Source organism: Apodemus sylvaticus, chromosome 8, assembly GCF_947179515.1.
Source record: "Apodemus sylvaticus chromosome 8, mApoSyl1.1, whole genome shotgun sequence".
NCBI classification, from domain to species: Eukaryota; Metazoa; Chordata; class Mammalia; order Rodentia; family Muridae; genus Apodemus; species Apodemus sylvaticus.
Window position 1 is genome coordinate 103,032,473 of NC_067479.1, and position 25,362 is coordinate 103,057,834.

The window sequence follows — 25,362 nt, forward strand, 5'->3', positions numbered from 1 at the left end:
GAAGAATGTATGCAAATAATGTGGTATATATACACAATGGAGTACTATTCAGCCATTAGAAACAATGAATGAATTAATGAAATTCTGTTGTTTAATTTATTCATTTTCTATATTCTTAGTTTACATTCTAAAAGCTTTCCCCTTTCCCAGTCCCCCCCATATGTCCCATAAGTCCTCTTCTCTCCATCCATTCTCCTATCTTTCCCCCTCCCTTTTCTCTGTCCTGGTACTCCCCACAATGCTGGATCAAGCCTTTCCAGGATTAGGGCCCTCTTCTTCCTTCTTCATGGGAATCATTTGATATGCTAATTGTACCTTCAGTATTCAGAGCTTCAGGGCTAATTAATATCCACTTATCAATGATTGCATTCCATGTGTATTCTTTTGTGATTGTGTTACCTCACTTAGGATATTTTCCAGTTCCATCCATTTGCCTAAAAAATTCATGAATTCATTGTTTTTAATTGCTGAATAGTAGTCCTTTTTGTATATATACCACATTTTCTGTATCCATTCCTGCATTGAGGGATATCTGGGTTCTTTCCAGCTTCTGGCTATTGTAAATAAGGCTGCTACAAACATAGTAGAGCATGTGTCCTTATTGCATGCTGGGGAATCTTCTGGGTATATGCCCAGGAGAGGTATAGCAGGGTCTTCTGGAAGTGTCATGTCCAGTTTTCTTAGGAACCGCCAGACTGATTTCCAGAGTGGTTGTACCATCTTACAATCCCACCAGCAGTGAAGGAGTGTTCCTCTTTCTCTACATCCTCGCCAGCACCTGCTGTCTCCTGAGTTTTTAACCTTAGCCATTCTGACTGGTGTGAGGTGAAAACTCAGGGTTGTTTTGATCGGCATTTCCCTAATGGCTAATGATGTTGAGCATTTCTTAAGGTGCTTCTTGGCCATCCAAATTTCTTCAGGCACAAATTCTTTGTTTAGATCTGTACCCCATTTTTAATAGGGTTATTTGGTTCCCTGGGGTCTAACTTCTTGAGTTCTTTGTATATATTGGATACTAGCCCTCTATCCAATGTACGGTTGGTGAAGATCTTTTCCCAATTTGTTGGTTGCTGTTTTGTCATTTTGATGGTGTCCTTTGCCTTACAGAAACTTTGTAATTTTATGTGATCCCATTTGTCAATTCTTGATCTTAAAGCATAAACTATTGGTGTTCTGTTCAGGCACTTTTCTCCTGTGCCTATGTCCTCAAGGGTTTTTCCCAGTTTCTTTTCTATTAGTTTCTTTTATGTGGAGGTCCTTGATCCACTTGTAGTTGAGCTTAGTACAAGGAGATAAGAATGGATCAATTTACATTCTCCTGCATGCTGATCTCCAGTTGAACCAGCACCATTTGTTCAAAAGGCTATCTTTTTTCCATTGGATGTTTTCAGTTCCTTTGTCGAAGATCAAGTGACCATAGGTGTGTGGATTCATTTCTGGGTCTTCAATTCTATTCCATTGGTCCACTTGCCTGTCCCTGTGCCAATACCATGGAGTTTTTAACACTATTGCTCTGTAGTATTGCTTGAAGTCTGGAATACTAATTCCCCCAGAAGTTCTTTTACTGTGGAGAATAGTTTTAGCTATCCGGGGATTTTTGTTATTCCAAATGAATTTGAGAATTGCTTTTTCTAACTCTGTGAAGAACTTAGTTGGGATTTTGATGGGGATTGCATTGAATTTGTAGATTGCTTTTGGCATGATGGCCATTTTAACTATTTTAATCCTGCTAATTCATGAGCATGGCAGATTTTTCTTTTTTCTAAGGACTTCTTTGATTTCCTTCTTCAGAGACCTGAAGTTCTTGTACAGATCTTTCACTTGTTTGGTTAGAGTCACACCAATAGACTTTATATTGTTTGTGGCTATTGTGAAGGGTGTCATTTCCCTAACTTCTTTCTCAGCCTGCTTATCCTTTGAGTATAGGAAGGCAACTGATTTGCTTGAGTTGATTTTATAACCTGCCACTTTGCTGAAGTTGTTTATCAGCTGTAGGAGTTCTCTAGTGGAGCTTTCTGGGTCAATTAAGTATACTATCATGTCATCTGCAAATAGTGATAATTTGACTTCTTCCTTTCCAACTTGTATCCCTTTAACCTCCTTATGCTGTCTAATTGCTCTAGCTAGAACTTCAAGTACTATATTGAAAAGACATGGAGAGAGAGCGCAGCCTTGTCTAGTCCCTGATTTTTTTTTTTTGAGTTGTGAATCTTAGTTCTTTATTTTTTTTATTTTTTTTATTCGATATAATTTATTTACATTTCAAATGATTTCCCCTTTTCTAACCCCCCCACTCCCCGAAAGTCCCGTAAGCCCCCTTCTCTTCCCCTGTCCTCCCTCCAACCCCTTCCCAGTTCCCCGTTCTGGTTTTGCCGAATACTGTTTCACTGAGTCTTTCCAGAACCAGGGACCGCTCCTCCTTTCTTCTTGTATCTCATTTGATGTGTGGATTATGTTTTGGGTATTCCAGTTTTCTAGGTTAATAACCACTTATTAGTGAGTGCATACTATGATTTACCTTTTGAGTCTGGGTTACCTCACTTAGTATGATGTTCTCTAGCTCCATCCATTTGCCTAAGAATTTCATGAATTCGTTGTTTCTAATGGCTGAATAGTACTCCATTGTGTAGATATACCACATTTTTTGCATCCACTCTTCTGTTGAGGGATACCTGGGTTCTTTCCAGCATCTGGCAATTATAAATAGGGCTGCTATGAACATAGTAGAGCATGTATCCTTATTACATGATGGGGAATCCTCTGGGTATATGCCCAGGAGTGGTAGAGCAGGATCTTCTAGAAGTGAGGTGCCCAGTTTTCGGAGGAACCGCCAGACTGATTTCCAGAGTGGTTGTACCAATTTGCAACCCCACCAGCAGTGGAGGAGTGTTCCTCTTTCTCCACACCCTCTCCAACACCTGCTGTCTCCTGAATTTTTAATCTTAGCCATTCTGACTGGTGTAAGATGAAATCTTAGTGTTGTTTTGATTTGCATTTCCCTAATGACTAATGAAGCTGAGCACAGGCAGGAGGATCAATGGAACAGGATTGAAGATCCAGAAATGAACCCACACACCTATGGCCACTTGATCCTCGACAAAGAGGCTGAAAACATCCAATGGAAAAAAGATAGCCTTTTTAACAAATGGTGCTGGTTCAACTGGAGGTCAGCATGCAGAAGAATGGGAATTGATCCATCCTTGTCTCCTTGTACTAAGCTCAACTCCAAATGGGTCAAGGACCTCCACATAAAGCCAGACACTCTGAAGCTAATAGAAAAGAAACTGGGGAAGACCCTTGAGGACATCGGTACAGGGAGAAAGTTTCTGAACAAAGCACCAATAGCGTATGCTCTAAGACCAAGAATTTACAAATGGGACCTCATAAGGTTACAGAGTTTCTGTAAGGCAAAGGACACCATTAAGAGGACAGATCAGCAACCAACAAATTGGGAAAAGATCTTCACCAATCCTACATCAGATAGAGGGCTAATATCCAATATATATAAAGAACTCAAGAAGTTAGACTCCAGAAAACCAAACAACCCTATTAAAAAATGGGGTACAGAGTTAAACAAAGAATTCTCACCTGAAGAACTTCGGATGGCGGAGAAGCATCTTAAAAAATGCTCAACTTCATTAGTCATTAGGGAAATGCAAATCAAAACAACACTAGTCCCTGATTTTAGTGGGATTGCTTCAAGTTTCTCTCCATTTAGTTTGATGTTGGCTACCGGTTTGCTGTATATTGCTTTAACTATGTTTATGTATGGGCCTTGAATTTCTGTTCTTTCCAAGACTTTTAGCATGAAAGGATGCTGAATTCCGTCAAATCCTTTTTCAGCATCTAATGAAATGATCATTTTTTACTTTGAGTTTGTTTATGTAATGGATTGCATTGACAGATTTCCGTATATTGAACCATCCCTGCATCCTTGGAATGAAGCCCACTTGATCATGGTGGATGATCGTTTGATGTGTTCTTGGATTCGGTTGGCAAGAATTTTATTGAGTATTTTTGCATCAATATTCATAAGGGAAATTGGCCTGAAGTTCTCTTTCTTTGTTGGATCTTTGTGTGGTTTTGGTATCAGTGTAATTGTGTTTTCATAGAATGAGTTGGGTAATGTTCCTTCTGTCTCTATTTTGTGGAACAGTTTGAAGAGTATTGGTGTTAGGTCTACTTTGAAGGTCTGATAGAATTCTGCACTGAATTGGTCACCAGACAGACCTCAACAAATATAAGAAGATTGAACTAATCCCATGCCTCCTATCAGATCACTATGGCGTAAAAGTGGTCTTCAATAGCAAAAAAGACAACAGAAAGCCCACATACACACGGAAACTGAACAATACTCTACTCAATGATACCTTGGTCAAGGAAGAAATAAAGAAAGAAATCAATGACTTTTTAGAATTTAATTAAAATGAAGACACAACATACCCAAATCTATGGGACACAATGAAAGCAGTGCTAAGAGGAAAACTCATAGCCCTGAGTGCCTCCAAAAAGAAAATGGAGAGAGCATGTACTAGCAGCTTAATGACACACCTGAAAGTCCTGGAACAAAAAGAAGCTATTTCACCCAGGAGGAGTAGAAGACAGGAAATCATCAAACTCAGGGCTGAAATCAATCAAGTATAAACTAGGAGAACCATACAAAGAATCAACAAAACCAGGAGCTGGTTCTTTGAGAAAATCAACAAGATAGATAAACACTTAGCCAGACTAACCAAAGGGCACAAAGACAGTATCCAGATTAACAAAATTAGAAATGAAAGGGGAGATATAACAACATAAACTGAGGAAATTAAAAAATCATCAGATCTTACTACCAAAGCCTATACTCAACACAACTCTTGAATCTGGAGGAAATGGACAATTTCCTAGACAGATACCAAACACCAAAATTAAATCAGGATCAAATAGATCATTTAACCAGTCCCATAACCCCTAAAGAAATAAAAGGGGTCATAGAAAGTCTCCCAACCAAAAAAAAAAAAAAAGCACGGGACCAGAATTAATGAAATTCTTAGACAAATGGATGGAGCTGGAGAACATAATACTAAGTGAGGTAACCTAGTCTCAAAAGATCAATCATGGTATGCACTCACTGATAAGTGTATATTAGCTTAGAAAATTGAAATACCCAAAACATAATCCACACATCAAATGATGTCCAAGAAGAAGGGAGGATTGGCCCCTGGTTCTAGAAAGACTCAGTGCAGCAGTATAGGGCAAAACCAGAACAGGGAAGTGGGAAGGGGTGGGAGGGAGAAAAGTGGGAAGGGAAGATGGCTTATGGGACTTTAGGGAGTGGAGGGCCAGAAAAGGGTAAACCATTTGAAATGTAAAATATAAATATCGAATAAAAAAAATAAAAGAAAAGAATTGTATTTTCTAACTCACTCCAGCTAAATATTGACAAGATTTTGTATGCTGACATCATTTCTTCACTCCAATTTCAATGGCTAGTGTCTGCTTCTATGTTCTCAGTAGATGGCTCATCATCTATGAAAAGAATAGTATAATGAACTCATCCTGTATATTTCTATTTTCTTTCCCATTCTTTTGTTACATTGTTACTCAAACATTAAATTGATATTTAGAGGATGGCATTTCAACTTCTTCATGGCGTCTTCTATAAATTATGAGTCCATTTTTTCTCCTTCCTAACACATGATTTGTTATTTTTACCTAATTTTAATTCAATTATTCTTCATATTTTTTTGGCTGTGTTTTGGATTGATATTTACATCTGGCCCACTTAACTCCATGAATTTGAAAGTGAAATGCTGTTATTTTTCCTTTCTTGTTTTACTGTAAATTTTCAAGAGAGATACTTTTTCTTCTGAAAAGACAGATACCACATATATTCTTACTCTGAGAAGTTTCTCTATACCTGGATGTTACTTTGCTTATCTATGTTTGGAGAAGTTTATCAGCTACTTTTCAGCTGACTCCAAAGGTTCCCATTCCGGAAGATAAGAAGAAATTCAATTGTAAGCCACAGCTAGACATTTATGGGTGACACAGGAAGGTCTCTCCAACATGTCATAACCATAGGCTTTGGGCATCAGCTGGGCAGTGGTGGTGCATGCCTTTAATCCCAGTACTTGGGAGGCAGAGACAGGTGGATTTCTGAGTTCGAGGCCAGCCTGGTCTACAGTGAGTTCCAGAACAGCCAGTGTTATACAAAGAAACCCTGTCTCAAAAAACAAAACAAACAAACAAATAAATAAAAAATAACATATAGTTTCTCTCTGGCCTCACAATTTACTCTATTTTAATTTATTTTTATTATAATTACAGATGCTAATCTGGTTTGATTGGGGTAGCTGTGGTCTCTTTCATTTACTGCCATCCTGCTTTATTTTTTCTTATATTCCGAGAACTAAACAAGCCAGCTGTTTTCTGAAATCAGACATAGCTGAGTATTCTGTATTCAGTCTGTGCATACACAACATTTTTAAAGTAATATTTCATTAGTTTTTCCTGCTGAAACATTTCCTTTGCTGTACCATTACTTCAGTGGCTACAAGTTTTACTTGGAGTGGTGAAAATGGATATCTATAGATTGCTGACCAGGCCTTCATCAGTGAAGTTCCAAAGGAGAGCAATCAGGGACCACCTGCTACCTGTGCCTTAAAATGCTGAGATCATGAGAATTTGCTTCTGAAAGTTTTTAATGAGAATACATGGGTGAAATTGAGTTTTATTCTGTCTTGCAGTGAGTAGTCAACTAACTAGTCACAGTTTTTAAATTTTATTATTATCAGAGGAACAATTTTGCATTCACTTTTTTCTATCAGGAGAGACTTCCTTTTATACTTCATAACTTACACAAAAGTGTTTCTAATTGTTCATCTGGCTGTTTTCAATATGGAGGACAAACTTTTGTTTGATTTTCTAAGTCCTAAAATTATCTTTTGACCTTGCAAACTTCCTCATCTCTGAATGTCATCCAAGGCTCTGCCTGATATGGAGCATCACAGACACTTGAAAAACACAAATTCAGGCAAGTTACTGGGGCATAAAAGTCAACCTCAGACACAACAATAAAAGCAGAATCAATCTTGTAAACTTCAGCAATTTTCCTTCCACCTCAACTGCAGTAACTCAAAGCTGCTTCATTTCAGCAAGGGTATGACAGACCATTGGAGGTGAAATAATTGCCACCCACGTGGTACATTTTGACCAAGTTCCCTTCTCTATAGTAGTAACATACAAAAAATACATTTGGAAATATATATTGGTTTGAAAAGAAAGATATTGAAAAAAACAATCAAATTCAAACCTACAAATAAAAGTAATTTACAATTCAAATTCTGTAAGAAAGTTAATTCAATAAAGATATATTTGGTAAGAAAGTAAATATATTCAGTTTACTAAAAAACAAACTGGAAGAACAAGAAGTTCTTCTTTAAATAGGTACATGAAAGCCTTTCTGTCTAGCAAATTCCCTTTTCTCAAGTATTCTAATATATAAAACTCTTTACTGTGTAAGAATCTTCACAGAAATGAAAATTACACACACACACACACACACACACACACACACACACACACACACCACTTTCCCAGGTGAAGTACAATAATTCACATAGATTTTTTTCTGTTCTAAGCCATAAAGAGTAAAGGAATTTGAGCAAGAATAACAGAATCATATAAGAGAAAGGAAGGCTCCAAAGATAGCTTGTTGCTAAGTGCATTTCTTAGAAATAGGAGTCTTTATCACAATAAACTAAGATTGTATTCCTATGCCCATCAGAGTCTCTTCCTAAATCCTATTTTCACACCCAAGGACCCACCTACCTTCTCTGAGACTTCACTTGTGGCAGTTTTCTCTCTTTTTTGCATGAACAATTTTTTTCTGTTTATATCAATTAGTTTAATGTAGGAGCATAACTTTGTTCTAAAACATATTTGATTTCTTCAACTGATATGCCCTCTCTGATCTTTATAGTGGCAGACACAGCAAATTTCTTCAGTAACTGGTTTCCCATTTCTTCTCTCAATTCTACTCAGTATCCTTGAAAAAGTCTAAACTCGTCTTTTTAAAGTATATCTTCTTATTTCATTTCTTGGTATCCCTTGAGGCAATTTGAACACTTCTTCCAACTTTGATGTGCTTAAGATGTTTGCTCTCTCTTTTTGTGATGTGTCCATTTATCCTTATATTTGACTGAAGAACAACATAAGAGCAGATGTAAAATGTCTCACCTTTTTCTTAAACACTTTCAAAGGCTTTGAGTTGCAACTTTACTTGAAACATAATCTCTGTGACTCAAGTGATAGACACACTCACAGGTGATCTGATCCCTGTCTCCTTAGCTCTTCCTCAACTGGAAGCAAAGTTCTTCTATCCCAGAATCCCTGACACTTTGGTTTACATGGTTCTTCCCGTAGGCTGTCCTTGCATTACAGGATGTTCTATACTTGCAGTCTACCACTAGGTGCAACAGCACTGTCCTTTCAAGTAGCGACAACAAATAAATGTGTTCAGACATTCCAAAATATCCCCTGCAAGATAAAATGGCTCCTGATTGTAAACCATTAGTCTAAAGTGATCACAAGTCCATCATGGTATAAAATTCCTGTCAGATGTTGTAGCTTTTTCTTATGCTTCCTCCCCCCATTAAAATTTTATGACAATTTAAGATTGTGGCATCTTTGGCCAGTTTTAATAGTTGAAAACAAAACATGCCAGGGTGCCGGAACCAAATATGAAATTCTGCTCAGTATAAGCAAGCCAAGGATGCAGTCATCATCACAAGGCAAGCTGGCTTTACAGAGAACAGGTAAAGATCACCATCATTCCTTCTACAACTGCACCCCTAACTGAGATTAGAAAAAACTGAAGAAAATCGTATACTGTTTATCATGTCACTATAGACAAAAATAAAGTATGAATCAGCTGTGTGCCATGGAAGACTGTGTGGCTGACTGTGGATCCAACAACGAGCCAAGAATTCATGATTTCCATTTCCTCTGAACAATTCTTATTTTATTTCTGGTTCCTAATAGTCACAAAAGTTTCTTCTGTTGGAAAAAAAAATCTCATGATTAATAAAACTGCCGACTTCCTCCTCAGCAGAAGCCAAAAGAATCACATCCTTCCCAAACCTGTATTGACCCAGATACAAAGGAATCTATTGCCTAAGTCTTGCAGAAAAATACTACTCAATCTCTCACCTGAAATACTGAAGCACTACTATTAGTCTCAGTGTGCTCCTGGGTTGTTTGTTTGTTTTGAGAAAGGTAAAAATGAAATGAGCTGACAAGTTCTAAAGAATAATATTAGTGGGGATAGCAGGGTGGGGGCAGCCACTCAAAGGAGAAGGGAAGGGGAGATGTGGGGAATGACTGGGGAAGGGAGTGACTAGAGAGGGCAGTGAGTGGGATGTAAAGTGAATAATTTAATAATAATAATAATAATAATAATAATAAATTTTGAAAGAGAATGTTAGCCAAGCACTTCCATCAAAAGAAAGAGTAATGTACACATAGGCAGAATAATAAGAGGCATATTTATAAAAATGAAAGACAACACCAACTTGATTCAGAGTCTATTTCTGGACATCATGAAAACTGGGGCACATTCAGAAGAGAACAATTCATTCTCATCTCCTACGGAGCTACTTGTGTGATGTCCTAGATCATGAACAGTCTAGCGAGACTCAAAGTATAGTAGACACATTACTGAGACTGATTTAACCAGAAAGTTAGAGGGGTGTTTAGGAGCAAACGACACGGTATGTGGCACAGTGTCATTGTTCACTGAAGAAGACTGTCAGAACTGGTGGACTGAGGTTTGGATTAATCCTTTGATAGTGGTAAACCTTCTTCACTGGTTGTAAAAGGTCAAGGGGTCACTTAGGACTCTGCTTCTGTGAACAGAACACTGATTACATTGCCATATAACAGTGACTGAAAAAGTACCAGATGTGACAACACGCTTTTTTTCTTTTCTTTTTCATTTTGTTTTTGGAGGGGGACCATAGTCAGAGTAAACACTATTTTACTGCTGAACCATGTGAATGAATGCTTTTCTGTACTAAAAATTACTCTCTTAAAGTAAAAATTGGCATTTAAACATTTTAAAACTTTGCTCTGTTAATTTTCTTTGTTTTTTTTTTTTCCTGATTTTTTTTTTTTTTGAGACTGTGTCTCACTATGTATTTCTGGCTGTCTAGGAACTCAATATATAATCCATGTTGGCCTCAAAGTCACAGAGATCTCCCTGCTTCTGCCACACAAGTGCTGAGACTAAAGGCACTCTGCTAATTTTAATATTTAGCAAAGTGAAGTGAACTTGGAAGATATTATATATCTTTGGAAATAGATAGAAAAACATACTTTAAAATGGGATCTAGAAAATCCTTTTTTTATCGGACCAATCTCTTTCAGACATCTTAAGTTAATTAAGTGCCTGGTACAAGGGGAAGATTAAACACATGGGCTCCTCTCATAAGAAAAATCCTAGATTCTCTGGCTTTCTACAGATTCTATATTCCATTTCTTCACAGTCTATTGATGAGCCTTCAGAGAGACATCCACTAGACACGTAAGCAGACAGAGACACAGACATATAGATACTAACAAAAACACAGGAGAGACACTCAAAGGATTTCATGTAGAGGTGACTATTCATCTAAAACTGTATTTTAGAAGATGTATCAGAGCACATTGCAAGTCTGCATGTATCTTATATGCTATTATGAATCTTCTGAGTCTACTTTATCTAAATTTTCCCATATACCTTATTTACATAGTTAAAGAATAAGTAGTGTCAGAATTGGTGTCACACATGTAATACAAGCACTTGGGAGACCGAGGTTGGAACATAGAAAGGTTGAATGCATAGTAGGTTATGCTTTGAGACTGACATACTCTCTCTCTCTCTCTCTCTCTCTCTCTCTCTCTCTCTCTCTCTCTCATATCTTCTACTTCTCCACAAAATAAGGGAGTGGTAGTAATGATTTTATCTTGCAAAGACCTATTAAATTTTCTGAACACATAGAACATACATGAATTGACTTTAGTTCTTACATAAGCTGGAATAAGTTCTTCATAATTATTACTTGTATCTGATTATATTTGTGTGGTAGACTGTTAAATGGGAATTTGTCTTTCTCATTGATTCTTCTTGATTGTGGTACAACATTTAAAATTAGCTACAGAACAGTTTCAGTGGGTCTCTACTGCATCCTTGTACCACTATGATATGGTATGCCAATATTTTAAAGTCTCATACAGCTGTAAACATAAGGCTTTGTTGGAAAGACAAGAAATCAGGAAAAATTGTAAATCTCACAATCTCCTTGTGGTTTAGGAGACAATGAAAATCATGTATCTGTCTTTAATCAATATCACATTAATCTCCTCAGGGAACCTCCTCTAGAAAGAATGATGTTTCCAAGATTCCAAAGAAAATGGAAACAAACATAAAGTAAGCAAACAAACAAAAAACAGAGATGCCTAACAACCTAACAGTTAAAACCTTCCAATTCGGTTGAAGGGTAGCTTGGTTGTTAACATGCTGTGTAAACCATAAGAATCTGAGTTTGGATCCCCAGCACATGTATAAAAAAAATCGAGAGGTGGTGGTGTGCCCTTCTAATGCCAATACTGTAGAGTTAGATATAATAAGATCTCTCGGAACCCAGTGGATGATGAGCCAAGCTTAATCAGACAGAGATTTCTAGGTCAGTGAAAGAATTTGTTTTAGAAGAACAAGATGGCCAGTGCCTGTGGTACAAGACACACAAGATTGACTTCTGTCTCCACAATAGGGTGTGCATGTATTCATACACATGCAACCCTCAAACAACACATGACACATACAACCTATACAATCAACAGTGTGAATGCACCATATATTAAATGGAAGAAAGTATTTTTATACTGTCTCTCTAACAGGTAATTAACAATCAGAACATACATACAAGGAGCTAAAAATTCAACAGTAAAAACCAATCACATTCCAAGTAGACAAACATAGACATTTCTCTCAAGAAGGTGTGCAAATGGCAAACAGATATGTGAACCAATATACAATACAACTAAATGTCAATGAAATGCAAAATCACTAAGTGTTAACACCCCATTCTAGTGAGAATGTCTTTTCCCAAAGCCAAAAAATTCAAAGTCCCAGTGAAGTTATAGAGAAAAGAACAACCCTACCCACTGTTTGTGCAAAAACATGGAACTGGAGACAATTGCGTTAAAGGAAATCAACTAGGCACAAAAATACAAGTATTCCACTATCTTATACATGAAATCTAAGGATTTTGACTTCATAAATTTAAGAAATTAAATGAAGGTACCTAGAGACCATAAACAAGGATGAAAGAACATGAGATGCTGATCAATGGGCACTAGGTTATCAGTAGATAAGATAGAGATGTTTTGATGAACTATATTCAAGAGAGTAAACACAGGTGACAATAATGGGCTGTATTTTTATAAAATCAGAAAAAATAAAACAGTTTGCAGGTGTTCACACCATACAATAATGGATGAAGAGTGGTGGTTAACAACATTTTGCCCTTTTATGCTTTTCTACAGGTTAAAATAAATTTAAATTCATAAAAAGACTGAATATTTTATTCTTGATTCCTCATGAAAGAATAAAGACAAAATTTTAAAAGTTGCCTTTGCAACAAAATTTTATTGATTTCTATATCAGAAAACATTTTGAATGTTAGAGTATAGAATGTACAGATTTTAAAATACCTAGAAACCCATAATTTGGATGGGTTAATTAATGTTTCTAAATTTCAGTTTCTTCCACCATAAACAGCAATAATTAAGGGTTATAATAAATGAGGAAATATAAACACACATTTATCACAATATTTGGCATATATAAGTATCCATTTACCAAAGGGCCTCAGTTGGAATTTGAAACATGGCCTTGGATTTATGAGAAAAGTAATCGATGTTTATATCTCTGATTCTTGCCAACTCTATGGTTAACTTTTATTCTTCTCTGTGCTCACTTTTAAATTTGCACCCTGAAAAGCTATTTACCATTTATGTGTTTAGTTTTTAAACGTATTTAAGAACTGAAAGGGAAATGGTCATATCAAACCAGAAATAAACAAGGTAACGGGGCAACCTATTTATTTTCATGTCAGTCACACAAGAGGGAGATTGTGCTGTGTTTCCATCATCTATTAAAGCAGCTCTGGTGGAGAAAAGGATGGAGTGTGTACAAGCCAGTATGAGTATTCTCTGAACATCATAGGAAAGAACATCCAAGTGAGCCAACCATCTGACCATGCATCTCCAATATACAGCAGCAGTTGGCAACAGAACATAAATGCATTGGCACATTTAAGAAAGACTAACATTGGTGAAACCACTGTAGTTATCCAAGCATTTGACGTAAAGCATAATCAGGTTGTGTTTAAAATTTATATTAAGCAGGTAAACAGAAAGGAACGCAAACCCCATGAGTGGGGAAAGCAATGTAACCTCAGATGTTGCATACCTTGCTGGGTGTGAATTAATTTCACATTGTAGTTATTTCTTCATTTTAAAATTCATTTATTTTTTGTATGTGTAGAAGGGCATATATACCGTAGACATGTCTGGTGATCACAGAACTTAGAAAAAGGGCATTAGATCTCTTAGAATTGGAGTTATAGAAAGCTGTGAGCTGCCGTGCAGGGGCTGGGAAATAAACACAGGTCATCTGCATGAGCAACAACGGCTCATTAACATGGATCTAGCTCTTTTGCCTATCAGTCATTTCTTCACTTTTAATCTTTAGAAATTTTTGCCCAAAATTTTCCACAATTTATCTTTTCAATGCCTGCTACTACTTAGAATTTGGGACCATCTAGAAAGAAACACTTTTAGAATAGCCAGAAAACATTTCTTGTCATATGCTTTTATTTTAGAATGCAAAAATTAGGAATGTGGAGTAGAATAATTTACATTTATGTTTAAATCTAGGATGGGGGTTCCCATTCTTATCTCTAACTAATAAGCCAAATACTATCCTCAATAAGGAAAGGTTGTCTATAGGATTTCCCTCTAACAGCCAATTTATGGATGTTCATGTACTCAACATATAATAGTCAGGAGTTCATATGTTCCCTACCAATATACTTTAAATCATCTTTGTATTAGTTATAATTCCCAATACAACATAAATGCTCTGTTTATGCATTTGTTGGTATTTGTTATGTATAATTTAGGGAATGAGAAGGAATATCTGAACCTGTTTAGTATAAATGTGACTTCATTTTTAATTAGTTTTATTTAAATATGCTCATGGAGTAGCATATTTAAATAACTTTTTATAAGAATGATACCTATAGATAATTAATTGTACCTTTTCACCCTTGTCAAAGCTTCCCTTTACAATAGACAGAAACAATCACAGAAAACAACTTGGTGTACCTAATGACTGCATGCACACTATTCCTGTGCCTAAGGTTTGGGAAACAACAAGGAAGAGGAGACTGAAACATTGTAGAAACCAGAACACCCAAAAGTGTACTGTAAGATGGTATCTCCTAGAATGATAAGGAAGCTTTCCGCGTGACACCCCAATATTCTGGTTGCCTAAACAACAGGTCAGCCATTGCAATAGTAACAGACAGCAACATGGAAAGGGGAAGCTCAAGGAGTGAAACCACTAGAAACCTAACTACAAACAGCTAATGACTTGTCAGAAAGGGAGAAATAGTTGCCTCCAAAGACGAGGCCCGTAATTGGTTATCGAATACCAAGAAATCGTCTTTAAAAATCATATACTTACAGGCAATTTACAGGTAGTGCTCTAAATAAAACTTAGCGGGTTCTATTTATGTATTTGTACACACACACACACAAACACACACACACACTATGTACACATGTATCTATATATATATACACAACAATAATAAACAAAGAAGAAGAGGCCATATATTTGAGAGAGAACAAGGAAATAATGGGAGGGGCCAGAGGAAGGATTGGAGGTAGGAATGAAAAGGGGAAATGATATATTTTAAATATTTTTTTCATTAAGTAAACCACTCAGTCAGGTGTGGGGAGAGACAGGGGAGATGGCCAGATGGCTAGAGTGAATGGGAAATGCAGCTGGTGGGCATTGAGGGGAGTGAGGGACATACCAGAGACATGGGATGGGAAGACCTTATCTGAGACTCACAGCAGTGAGGATATGAAATCCAAAGAGCCCATCTCCTGTGGACAGGCAGGAACCGAAGTGGAGCAATAGGGACACCAACTCACCCACAAACTTTCAACCCAAAATTTATCTTGCCTACAAGAAATTCAGGGACAAGGGATGGTGTGAGACTGAGAAAACAGCTAAGCAATAACCAGCCTAACTAGAGACCCTGATGATGGGCAAGCATCAGTCTATGACACCATAATGCTGTTCTTCTATGCTTGTAGACAGGAGCCTAGCTTGACTATCCTCTAGTAGCTGACTTGCACAGGTGCAGAGACCCAAAGCTAAACATTGGACGGAACATGGGGACTGTAATGGAGGAGTTGGGGCCAGAATTAAAGGCCGGAAGGGGATAGGAACTACACAGGAAGACCAACAGAGTCTATTAACCTGGACCATCAGGGGCTCTCAGAGACTGAACAACCAACCCAAGAGCATACACAGGCTGGACCTTCCCCTCTACTGCCCACACATATGTAGGAGATGTGCAGGTAGGTCTTCATGTGGATCCTGAACAACTGGATAGGGGTTAGAGAGTTATCCCTAAAGCTGTTACCTGTCTGTAGAATCTGTTCCCTTAATTTAGCTCTCTTGTGTGACCTCAGTGTTAAAAGAGGCACCTAGCTTAGCAGAGACTTGGTATTCAGAGTGGGATACCCAGGGAGGGGGCCTCCACTCTTTCAGAGGAGAAGAGGAGGAGTTATGGGGGAGGAACTGTTGGAGAGGGGAACCAGGATGGGAGACAGCAAATGTGAAATGAATGAATAAGTAAAAAGAAAGGGAAAAAAAGAAACAAAACTAAACTCTGTTGAGGTCTAAAGCCAATACACATTAAACAATGTATCTGAATACTAGAACTCTGATAAAATCCCTCAAGCTGGAGAGTAAAGAAGGTATTGGGAAAGTGGACTCTGAACTGGCCTGCCTTGGATGATTGGTAAAAGAAGGAGCAATTCCCAAAGTTATTCCCACCTCTCTCCCACTCATACTATGGGTGCTCTATGCAGAGACAATGTTGCTAGGAACTCTCTTTAAAGTCATAGAGTATGAGCAAAATGGGGACTTAGAGGTCCACTGCGTACTACAGGTTAAAACAATATAAAAGGCTTTACTGATTTTAGAAGATTTCTATCTAAAAGCACCAAATTTCAAAGGTCTGGATTAATGACCCAGGGTCAAATGGTGATTGGATCATGCTTTGGGATTTTAAGAATCTCCATTTTCTACATTAGTTAATGGAAATTCCTTTACCATGTTTCCTTTATTGGGAATGGTGCCCATAAAGTTAGAGTGCTGTGCAGCCCATACATTACTACGTGCCTACTCTGTGAGGCTAGCCCTTTGCAGTTCTACTTGCCAGACTTTCCTGAGATTGATCCTTCCATCTTTTGTGACTTTTCATGGGTCTTTCCATTTTACATCAATTCCTGAAACTACTATGCCTTTTCTGGACATCCTTATTATTATTTGTGTATTTTTCAACAATGACCTCCACGAAATTGGATATTTTTGAAGCTAATTAATATGTACTAGTCTGAGTTAATGGTAAATGTAGTGTCTTTGCCAAATGCCATTCATGAAATTGAACCTCTAAAGCAACATCAATAAGGGACTTTAGGAATCAATTAGCTTACAAAGACAAAGCCCTCAGTATGAAATTACAACATTTTGAATCAGGCTCCAGACTAGAGGGCATTATTTAACAGATAAGACATCTGACATTGAATCTACTATTATCTTGACCTTGAGATGTCCTAGTACCCAGAACACTAAAAAATATTTCTCTTGATTACCAGTCACAGTGCTGGATGTATATGGATATAGCCACACAGATATATGAGAACAGTAGGGTCTGGATATAGCATGCATATATTACTTATGCTTATTTCTTAGATAATGAGTGAGTGAATAAAGCTGTGCATTGTTTTGGCTACAGACTGAGTACCACTTATGAATCATGTACAGATACAGTGGACTCAACATCAAGGATTTCACCTTTCAGCAAAAGGAGATAAGTTGATAAGTTCAAAAACCAGTGCTCAGTTGCATAAAAATTTGTTTAAAGTCATAAGAAAAGAACATATAATCATAAGACTAGAAGAAATGCTACCTAGCTTCCAATTTAAGCACATTGTATTGTTCTCTCCTATGAAATAGTCAGCACATCGGAACATATAGTTCTATATACTAATGGTCAGCTAATGGTTAAGGCCAAGTACTCAGACAACAGTACTTCTGAAGATTTCTCCTAATATCTTCAACTACATACTGAGTTTGTATATCAAACTTGTACTCAAGCTTCTTGTCCTGACATTGGATCTTAAAAATTTCTTTCAAATTTTCTTTTCTTGTTCTGTTCCCACCAGAGAATCACACAATGCCTTGAGGCTCATAACTTGCATATTGAAAAGTGACCATCCCATGGAATTCCTGGAACCCAAGAAAGGGCACAGTGCTTTCATGACTTCCTGTTGCTGAGTATCATTCAGAAGTAGAACCATGTTAATGGTCACTTCCTGTCCTTTTCTCTCTTGGACTAGTGACACACATGCACGTTCATCTGGATTCTGAGTCTTTGAAGCGATTATTCCTGGGAAACTGAGGCACACAAGGCTACCTTGGGGGTACTGACAGAAAATATAACCTCTCATCATCTTTTACAATAATTTCCCCCAGAACTAAACTTAGATTAGACTCCTGGAGTCTTATTGGTGGTCTCATACAAAGCTAGGGTTCAAAAACCCAAAGATATCCCAGAGGACACGAGTATTATCACACTTAGCTCAGGAGATAAACATTATACAGTCAGCACAGATCAGGGAGCAGAGAACAGCAGACTCAATAGTGTCCTTTGTTATTTACTCAGGAATACAGCAAGGCAACTCTGACCTCTTACCTGCTACCAAATGAGCATTCTTACTTGAAGACTATACACAAGTATGGGACTATAACTCCAGTCAAGACACTAATCCCTTTTTGTGATTTAAAGTTCACTGCCACCTCCTGGTCACTCAGTCCCAAAATCCTTTCCCTCCCTTCTCCTTCTCTTCTGATTATATAGGGCCTCCTCTGAGTATCCTCTCACCCTAGCACTACAAGCCTCTGGTAGTCTAGGCACTTCCTGTCCCACTGAGAACAGATAAGGTAGCCCTGCTAGAAGAACACAGCCCACGGACAAGTAACAGCTTTTGGGATATCCCCTGCTCCAGTTGTTTAGTACCCACATGAAGCCCAAGCTGCACATCTGCTACATATATATAGAGAGAGCTAGGGCCAGCCTGAGTATGTTCTTTGGTTGATGGTTCAAACTCTGAGAGCCTCAAGAGTCCAGGTTAGTTGATTGTGTCGGTCTTCCCATGAAGTTCTTATCCCCTTTGGGGCCTGCAGTCCTTCCTGCTATTCGTTTGTAGGAGTTCCCAAGCTCCATCCACTGTTTGACTGTGGGTATCTGTTTCAGCTTGAGTCAGCTGCTTGTGGAACCTCTCAGAGGTCAACATGCTCCTAGAACAACTTTTAAGTGACGAGGTCCCTAACTTAAAATGGGTATCTTTTCTACCACCCCCCTACCCCAAGTCATGCCTAGCTAGCTCATAGCTCTCTAGTTCCATCTCACTTTTCTTCAAGACTAAGGATGATACCTTATGTGGGTGAGTAAGGGTGGTCAAAAGAAAAAATGGAGACAGAAAATCTATAGACTTCCCACTGTTTGTAGAGAATAACAAAAATTAGTAATGTTTGAAAAGGCCAGAGACATTGATGGCCATTATCTATGGGCAGGATTAAGAGCAGAAGGAGACAAGAGCAGCCATAGGTGATATGTGGGGCTTCTGCAAAGAAAGACAGCTCCTCTGATCCTGGCCAATGTCCATTCCTCTTATACCTGCCTACCTCCCAGCAAACTCCTAGTGGGACAGTAGCTAAAAGTATACTGAGTCTTAAATAAAGTCACCAGGACATATTAGATTTTGTTTTGTGTTTTCAAAATCAGACTTCCAAATACTTTGTAAGGTTATTATGGACATATGAGTTCAGTATTCATTTATCTTAAAGGTTCTTTTTAATACATTGTAGAGTCTGGGCACTTATCACTGAAGGCATGATATCTCCCCTGCTTATATCTTTGCCTCATCTCAAGTACATTGAAAGAAGCATGATTTTTCAAAATATACAGTCAAGGCTGCCTATTTCTGATCAACTGTGCATTATTTAGGGGATAAAAAGGAACAGGGAATTCAACCCCCATTGTTGGATTTTCATTAATAGATGAATGCAGAGGTTAAATAGAAACAGGAAAAATGAAGAAGAGACGGGGAGAACAAAGAACACAGAAGGAAAACATAGAAGGTCCTGGAAGAAAGCTCATTTCCAGAGCATGAAGCCACTCTGAAGAGATCATGAGCTGCAAATTAAACAATCCTTCAGCAAGAATTTTGACAAGGAAATTTCATTAGGGATTTAAATCTCGATAGAAGCTCAAGTTGCTGCATTAAGATATGAAAATTGTGCAAATATTGTTCCTTAGAATGATGTTTGCCGCAGGTCATTGAGTTTCAGTCAATGAAATTTAGAGTGATAAATGTCCTGTTGAAAATAACTAGCAGAGGAAAGGTTCCAGGAGAGGGATAAAAGAGCTCAACAGTTGGGAGCTTCGGCCCTAGAGTCATTTGGAAGAGAAGTGAGACTCCAGTGTTAACTGACTGGGTGACCTTGAGTTACTCGATTTTGCATCTCTGCAATCAATTTCAACATCCATAAAATGTGAGCAATTTCCAATGCACTCCCCATAGTCTGTGATTTTGAAGATTTAATGAAATAATCTAGTCAAAGCCCTTAGCACAGATCCAGGCATGCAGAACATCTAACCACATAGTCACAATGATGACAACGGATGGGAGGGAATAGACTAAACTCTGCCCAGTTCTGACTTTGCCCATGTCTGTGTCATAACAAAAGCTACCATCATTGCCTTCTCTCAGATAAAAATTGTGAGACTCAGAAGCCAAATAAATATGAGACATTTTAAAGGGTTATGTAAATATTATATTGAATACATCTTATTGTTTATGCATAAAGATGCTATTCTCCATCATTAGTTAGTATGGTCTTTAGAGATAAACTCCCATTGTACTAACATAATATTTGGGTTATATAACTCTTGGTGGCTGTTTAGAAAAGGCTAGTAGAATGTTAATGAACTAATATATAAATGTATACATGGATATGATATACTATGTGACTCACACACTCATCTATGGATTTTAGATGTATAAAATCCTTGATTTCTGATTTCACAGAATTCTGGGATTTTGAATCTTACAGTTATATATGCTTTTTTTAAAAACAGAAAATTTGAGTAGTAGAAAAATAAGTTCACATAACACCAAAACCCAAAATTTAAAAGGAAAAAAAAGAACTTTGAGCAGAACAACATATTTTCTAACTTTAGATAAAAAATGATCAATTTTCAATCCTGCATAAAAATAATTTTCTGTTTCATGGCTTCATATAAAAGAAACATTTAAGCCATTTGTCATTCTAGAAGAATACAAGGTATGAAAAATGTAAATTATGCATCATTCCTAATAATTCCTTTCTCAACACTGTTACATTAAATAATCCTATGTACCTTATTCTTAGCTATAAGAATCATAGCGAAGTTTTTTCTGAGGAACCACATACTTAGTATCTTCACTGATAAATTTACATTTGCTTCTACAGTTTGAAAATGTCTGTCATTATCTTCATTGAATTAAATTTTTGAATCAAATTGGATCACAAAATTTGATTAGGTCCTTTAATGAGAAATTATTTTATCCACTTTGTATTATGTATAAGGCCTTGTCTAGAATTCTGTCCTTAATAAAGATTTTACTGCCACATATAAAGTTTTATTTTTCTTAAGGAAGGGTCTGGTGAGATAGTGACATGGCTCAGTGGGTAACGAAGGTACTTGCCTCAAAGCCTGACAACCCAAGATGTACATGGTCAAACTGACTTCTAGTTTTTCCTCTTACCTACACGTGTGCCCCCTGGCACGTTATGTGTGCACATGAATGCATGCATGCATATACAGACACACACAGGGACACTGACACACACATATATTCATATAAACTTAATTTGAAAAGGTATTGCAAAGGAGAAAAGGAGATGACAAAAAGCAAGAAAGAGAAGAGAGAAAGAGAATGAAGAATGGAATTCAAGGTAGCGGCAATTAGGGTCCAGTTTGGGGGGAGTGGAAGGGAGAGAAAGGGAAAGCAAACCACCAAGCTCATTTCTATGTCAAACTCACAGTGTTCCAAATGCATGCCCAAGCACAGCTTAATCGAGCTTCAGATCGCAGCTCAACAAGTCATCACAAGCACAAAATGAAGAAAATGCGTAGCAACCCATTAACACCACACTCTAGTGATAAGTTCTGGAGAAATGCACTTTACACTTCAGAAAAGAGAGACCTTCTAAGCTGAGCTGCTTGCTGGCCTCTTAGCAACGTTCACACTTGGCAAGGAGAGCCATGTTTGCAAATAATCACAAGGTGAATGCCTTGCCAGGACAAAACACATTCTTGCAGAAACTAAAGAAAAACAATGCTTCGTTCTTTAAATACTTTAGCATTTGGCCAAGGTAATTGGGTTGGAGATTTAGGGGACAAATGGATATACACATTGTGAAAACAAATGTGGAAGATGGCCAGACATGCTCTTCATGTTACAAATCACAGGAGGACTGAGAAGATTACTTCTATCTATAATCAATATAAAATGCATTCTAAGATCCTTGTGATATATGTTAGAAATATATAGAAAACCGTAGCATTGCTTTTACAGTTTATGGCATTATACTCATTGAATTCAATTTTTGAATCTATCAAAATTTCCTTTCCTTAGTGGCGATTCAATTGTAGTACAGTACCACAGACAGAAAAATAGTTATCACAGCCAAAGTAAGATTTAATCAGAATGGGTCATGTTCAAATAGAAAGTTATTTTAAAATTTATATACAAAATGAAGCTAATATGCAATAGTATTGGGAATTGTACAAAACTGTCATTTTGCATGAAGAACAAAATAATAATTTCCTTAGTATTTTAATCCCTTATATGAAGTAGTGTGGTCAGATTGGGTTTAAGGTTTGTTTGAAAACATCTTAAGTAATTTCATAAGCATATTTTCTCATTTCAGTAAGGTAAATGTTAATAAGTTCACCATTATCACAAATTACCAGGCAAAGTCTCAGAAGCAATGGAAAAATCGAATTTCATAACATTCTTCCAAGTAATAATAAGCTATTTCTCTATATCCTTTCTGCAACAGAGTGATATTAAGAACCAGCCTGGGAACTAGGGCAGAAGTCAGTTCCCTGCAGGGGAGCAGGGTTACCTTAAGCCCTTTGAAGGCTAAATCTCACATGGGAGACCATGGGAGACATGTTAGACTGAGTTAGCTCTGTTTGTGCTTAGATCAAGCCCTCCTGCACCACTTCCTTGGCCCCTTTCAAAGACCCTGGGATGCAGTAGGAGCTTCAGCTCAGGCAGGACTACCTATACATCATCCCATTACAGAGAAGAAAAAGTCTTGACCTACTTGGATCCGATAAGATGGAGTCTGTTTTCGGCAGAAACTGATCACAACGGACTCCTTGGTAGCCTTCCTTGCACCTGAGAAGAGGGACAAAGGACAAGCATGTGCATGTGGTTGTGAAAGATTCGAGGTTTCAGCAAGCAGGTCAAGCACTACCAGTGGCGTGAGAACCTTCTCACAAAGGCTTTAGTATCTGATTCAGACTCTTTCCAAGACCCATGGGCAGATTCTAGATTTTAATGTTGCCCAAAAACAAACAAACCAACCAAACAACAAAAACGCCCAGAAAAACAAAGCATTGCAATTATATCTGCAAATGCAGTACCCGAAGAACAAATTCCCCAACATCTCAAATGCCTCTCTCAGCAGAGTAGATCATGGTTATCACATCACAAGGCTGACAGCAGGAGCATTCTTCTTTACACAATAATGTGGTCTCCAAATGCATTCAGAAACATATTGCAAGCACCATTTTTTCTTGGGAAAAAAAACACATTTTCTAATATAACACATCAGTTACAGCTTTGGGGTTGCAGTATTATTTTCTTATGTTTTATCGGTTTGCTCCTTTGCTGATTTTGAGTTTTTGAATTTACTCCTTAGCTCGTCTTCAAATCCATGTTACTTTGCACAGAAGTATCAGCACTTTATCTGGCAGGATCTAAGGGACATCTTTCTAACTAAGCATCTCTGTTTTGCCCTTTATATTTAGAAAATATATACAAAGTATATGACATTGCCAGACATTGTACACAGCAACTACCCTGAGTGACTACGTTGGTGAATCCGGGAGCACTCCTGACTGGAACCAACAGTAAGGAGACTGCTTCCATATGGTTCCGTCAATCAGGATACTTGACCAGCTCAGACAGTATCAGCACATCAACTGCCAGTTCAAGTAACAAATGCAGCTAAGGCCCCCCCAAACTGTCTTGGCACCGTCTCTTTAAGTGGATGGTTGTGTACTGGTGGTCTGCATGAGGCTTACTTAATCTGTCATGCTTGGGCTAAGCAGAGAAGTCAGCATTGTCACCTGTGGGATGAATCTGTCCTACTTACAGAGGGAAAAATAGACTGCTGACAGGAAAATCAGATTTGAAAAACAGTCATCTTCTTAGTAGAGAGCTATGAACGTGACACAAGCATTCCAAGAGATGTTCTGCCCATCGAGAAGGGCTGTGGATTCTTCACTTGTAGTATGCTTTGTTTTCTGAGTATGATAACAGTATTAGATGAGGGTTATTTAAAAAGGGCAAAAATACTGAAGGCACCTATGACATTGTCTGCCTTTCCTGTTGAGTCAAATAGAAACTCAGGTAATTAGACCAGCTCTCTTCAGTACCTTTATAAAATAGGACACTCTCAAGTATATTTCCCAATTTTCCCCATAGAATGAGAACAAAATTTTCTGCTATGTATATACAGATAGCCCAGGAGTCTCCAGTGCCTAGAAATTCGTTTGTGCAAACCCTTCCCTTTCTAGCTTTAAAATAAAAATAATTTATGTGCTTGAAGTAAAGTGGGCAGACACTTGGTTTTCTAATATTGAAAAGCCAGCCCGCCAGTACTTCATGTTGAAACATATTTGTGATAATCCAGATTAAGCTTTGTTTTCTAAGGCTGCCCCAGTGCTGATGTTTACTCTCACAGAGCTGTCAGTGTCATGGCACTTCACCCCTCACTCCCCTGTGACTGGGTTACAACCTGAACATGTGTTCTCACACACGAGCACTTTCCTGGGATGTTATTTCTAACCCACATGGAAGGATGGAAGGACCCTAGAACTGTTGGTTTATTTGATGTGAAAATGGTATCCTGGGAGGATGGCAGCTTTGAAAGTAAAATATATTTATTTATTTGTTTGTTTGTTTTTGCTCTGCTTTATAAAGACTTGTTGTTGCTGTGTGTGGAAGAGAAAATAAAGAGGTTTGACTTTACCAGTCTTGACCAATCAACCATGAATCAAAGCCTACCTTAGATAGATTAATAGGCCTCATGGGCCATACAGAAGATTGTAAAGCTGCCTCCACCACTGTGGGATGCAGATAAGTGTGCTTGAGGGTGGTGTCACAGCTTGTGTCCTCTTGGGAGCCCAGCATGGGCTCCACAGTCACCTAGTTAGCCACAGCAGCAAGCCATGCCCTGATGGGAAGGGTGCAGAGGCCCACGGGCCATTGGTGCTATAATTGGACAAAGTAAGAGCCTCAAAAATTTCCAATTTAAAAAAATCACAAATACATTCCCTTGATAAGTTCAGACTGATCTAAAAATGAAGGTGGACTGTCGTTAACATGGACAGCTGATTAAGTGATTTGGATCTATCACAATATTGAAGCCCCAGAGAGGAATACATCTCCAAACACACTTCTGTTGCAAGACTGAGTCTGGTGATGCTTGTGGTTTTCTTCTGTTCCTTATTTTGGATGGTGGAGAGACTTATTGTTTTCTTCTTGAAAAACACAGTATAAAAAACAAGAGTGGCAGTTATATTTCAGAATGTTGGTTCATACTTTTAATGCAATAAGTGAGCATCATTTATGCGTGTATGAGTGATGCTTAAAGGTCAATATGGCTTTCTTTTGTAAAAA

At 37.8% G+C, this 25,362-nt stretch overlaps 1 protein-coding gene across 7 annotated transcripts in view; it reads right to left on the reverse strand.

Moving 5' to 3' along the window:
• Nrg3 (neuregulin 3) overlaps positions 1-25,362 on the reverse strand; it is a 1,124,474-nt gene that overhangs the window by 280,928 nt on the left and 818,184 nt on the right. For all 7 annotated transcript variants that reach the window (XM_052190679.1, XM_052190683.1, XM_052190681.1 and 4 more), the window contains exon 3: positions 22,778-22,851. In XM_052190679.1, coding sequence (XP_052046639.1) covers positions 22,778-22,851 — 74 coding nt within the window. The remainder of the gene's footprint in view (positions 1-22,777; positions 22,852-25,362) is intronic.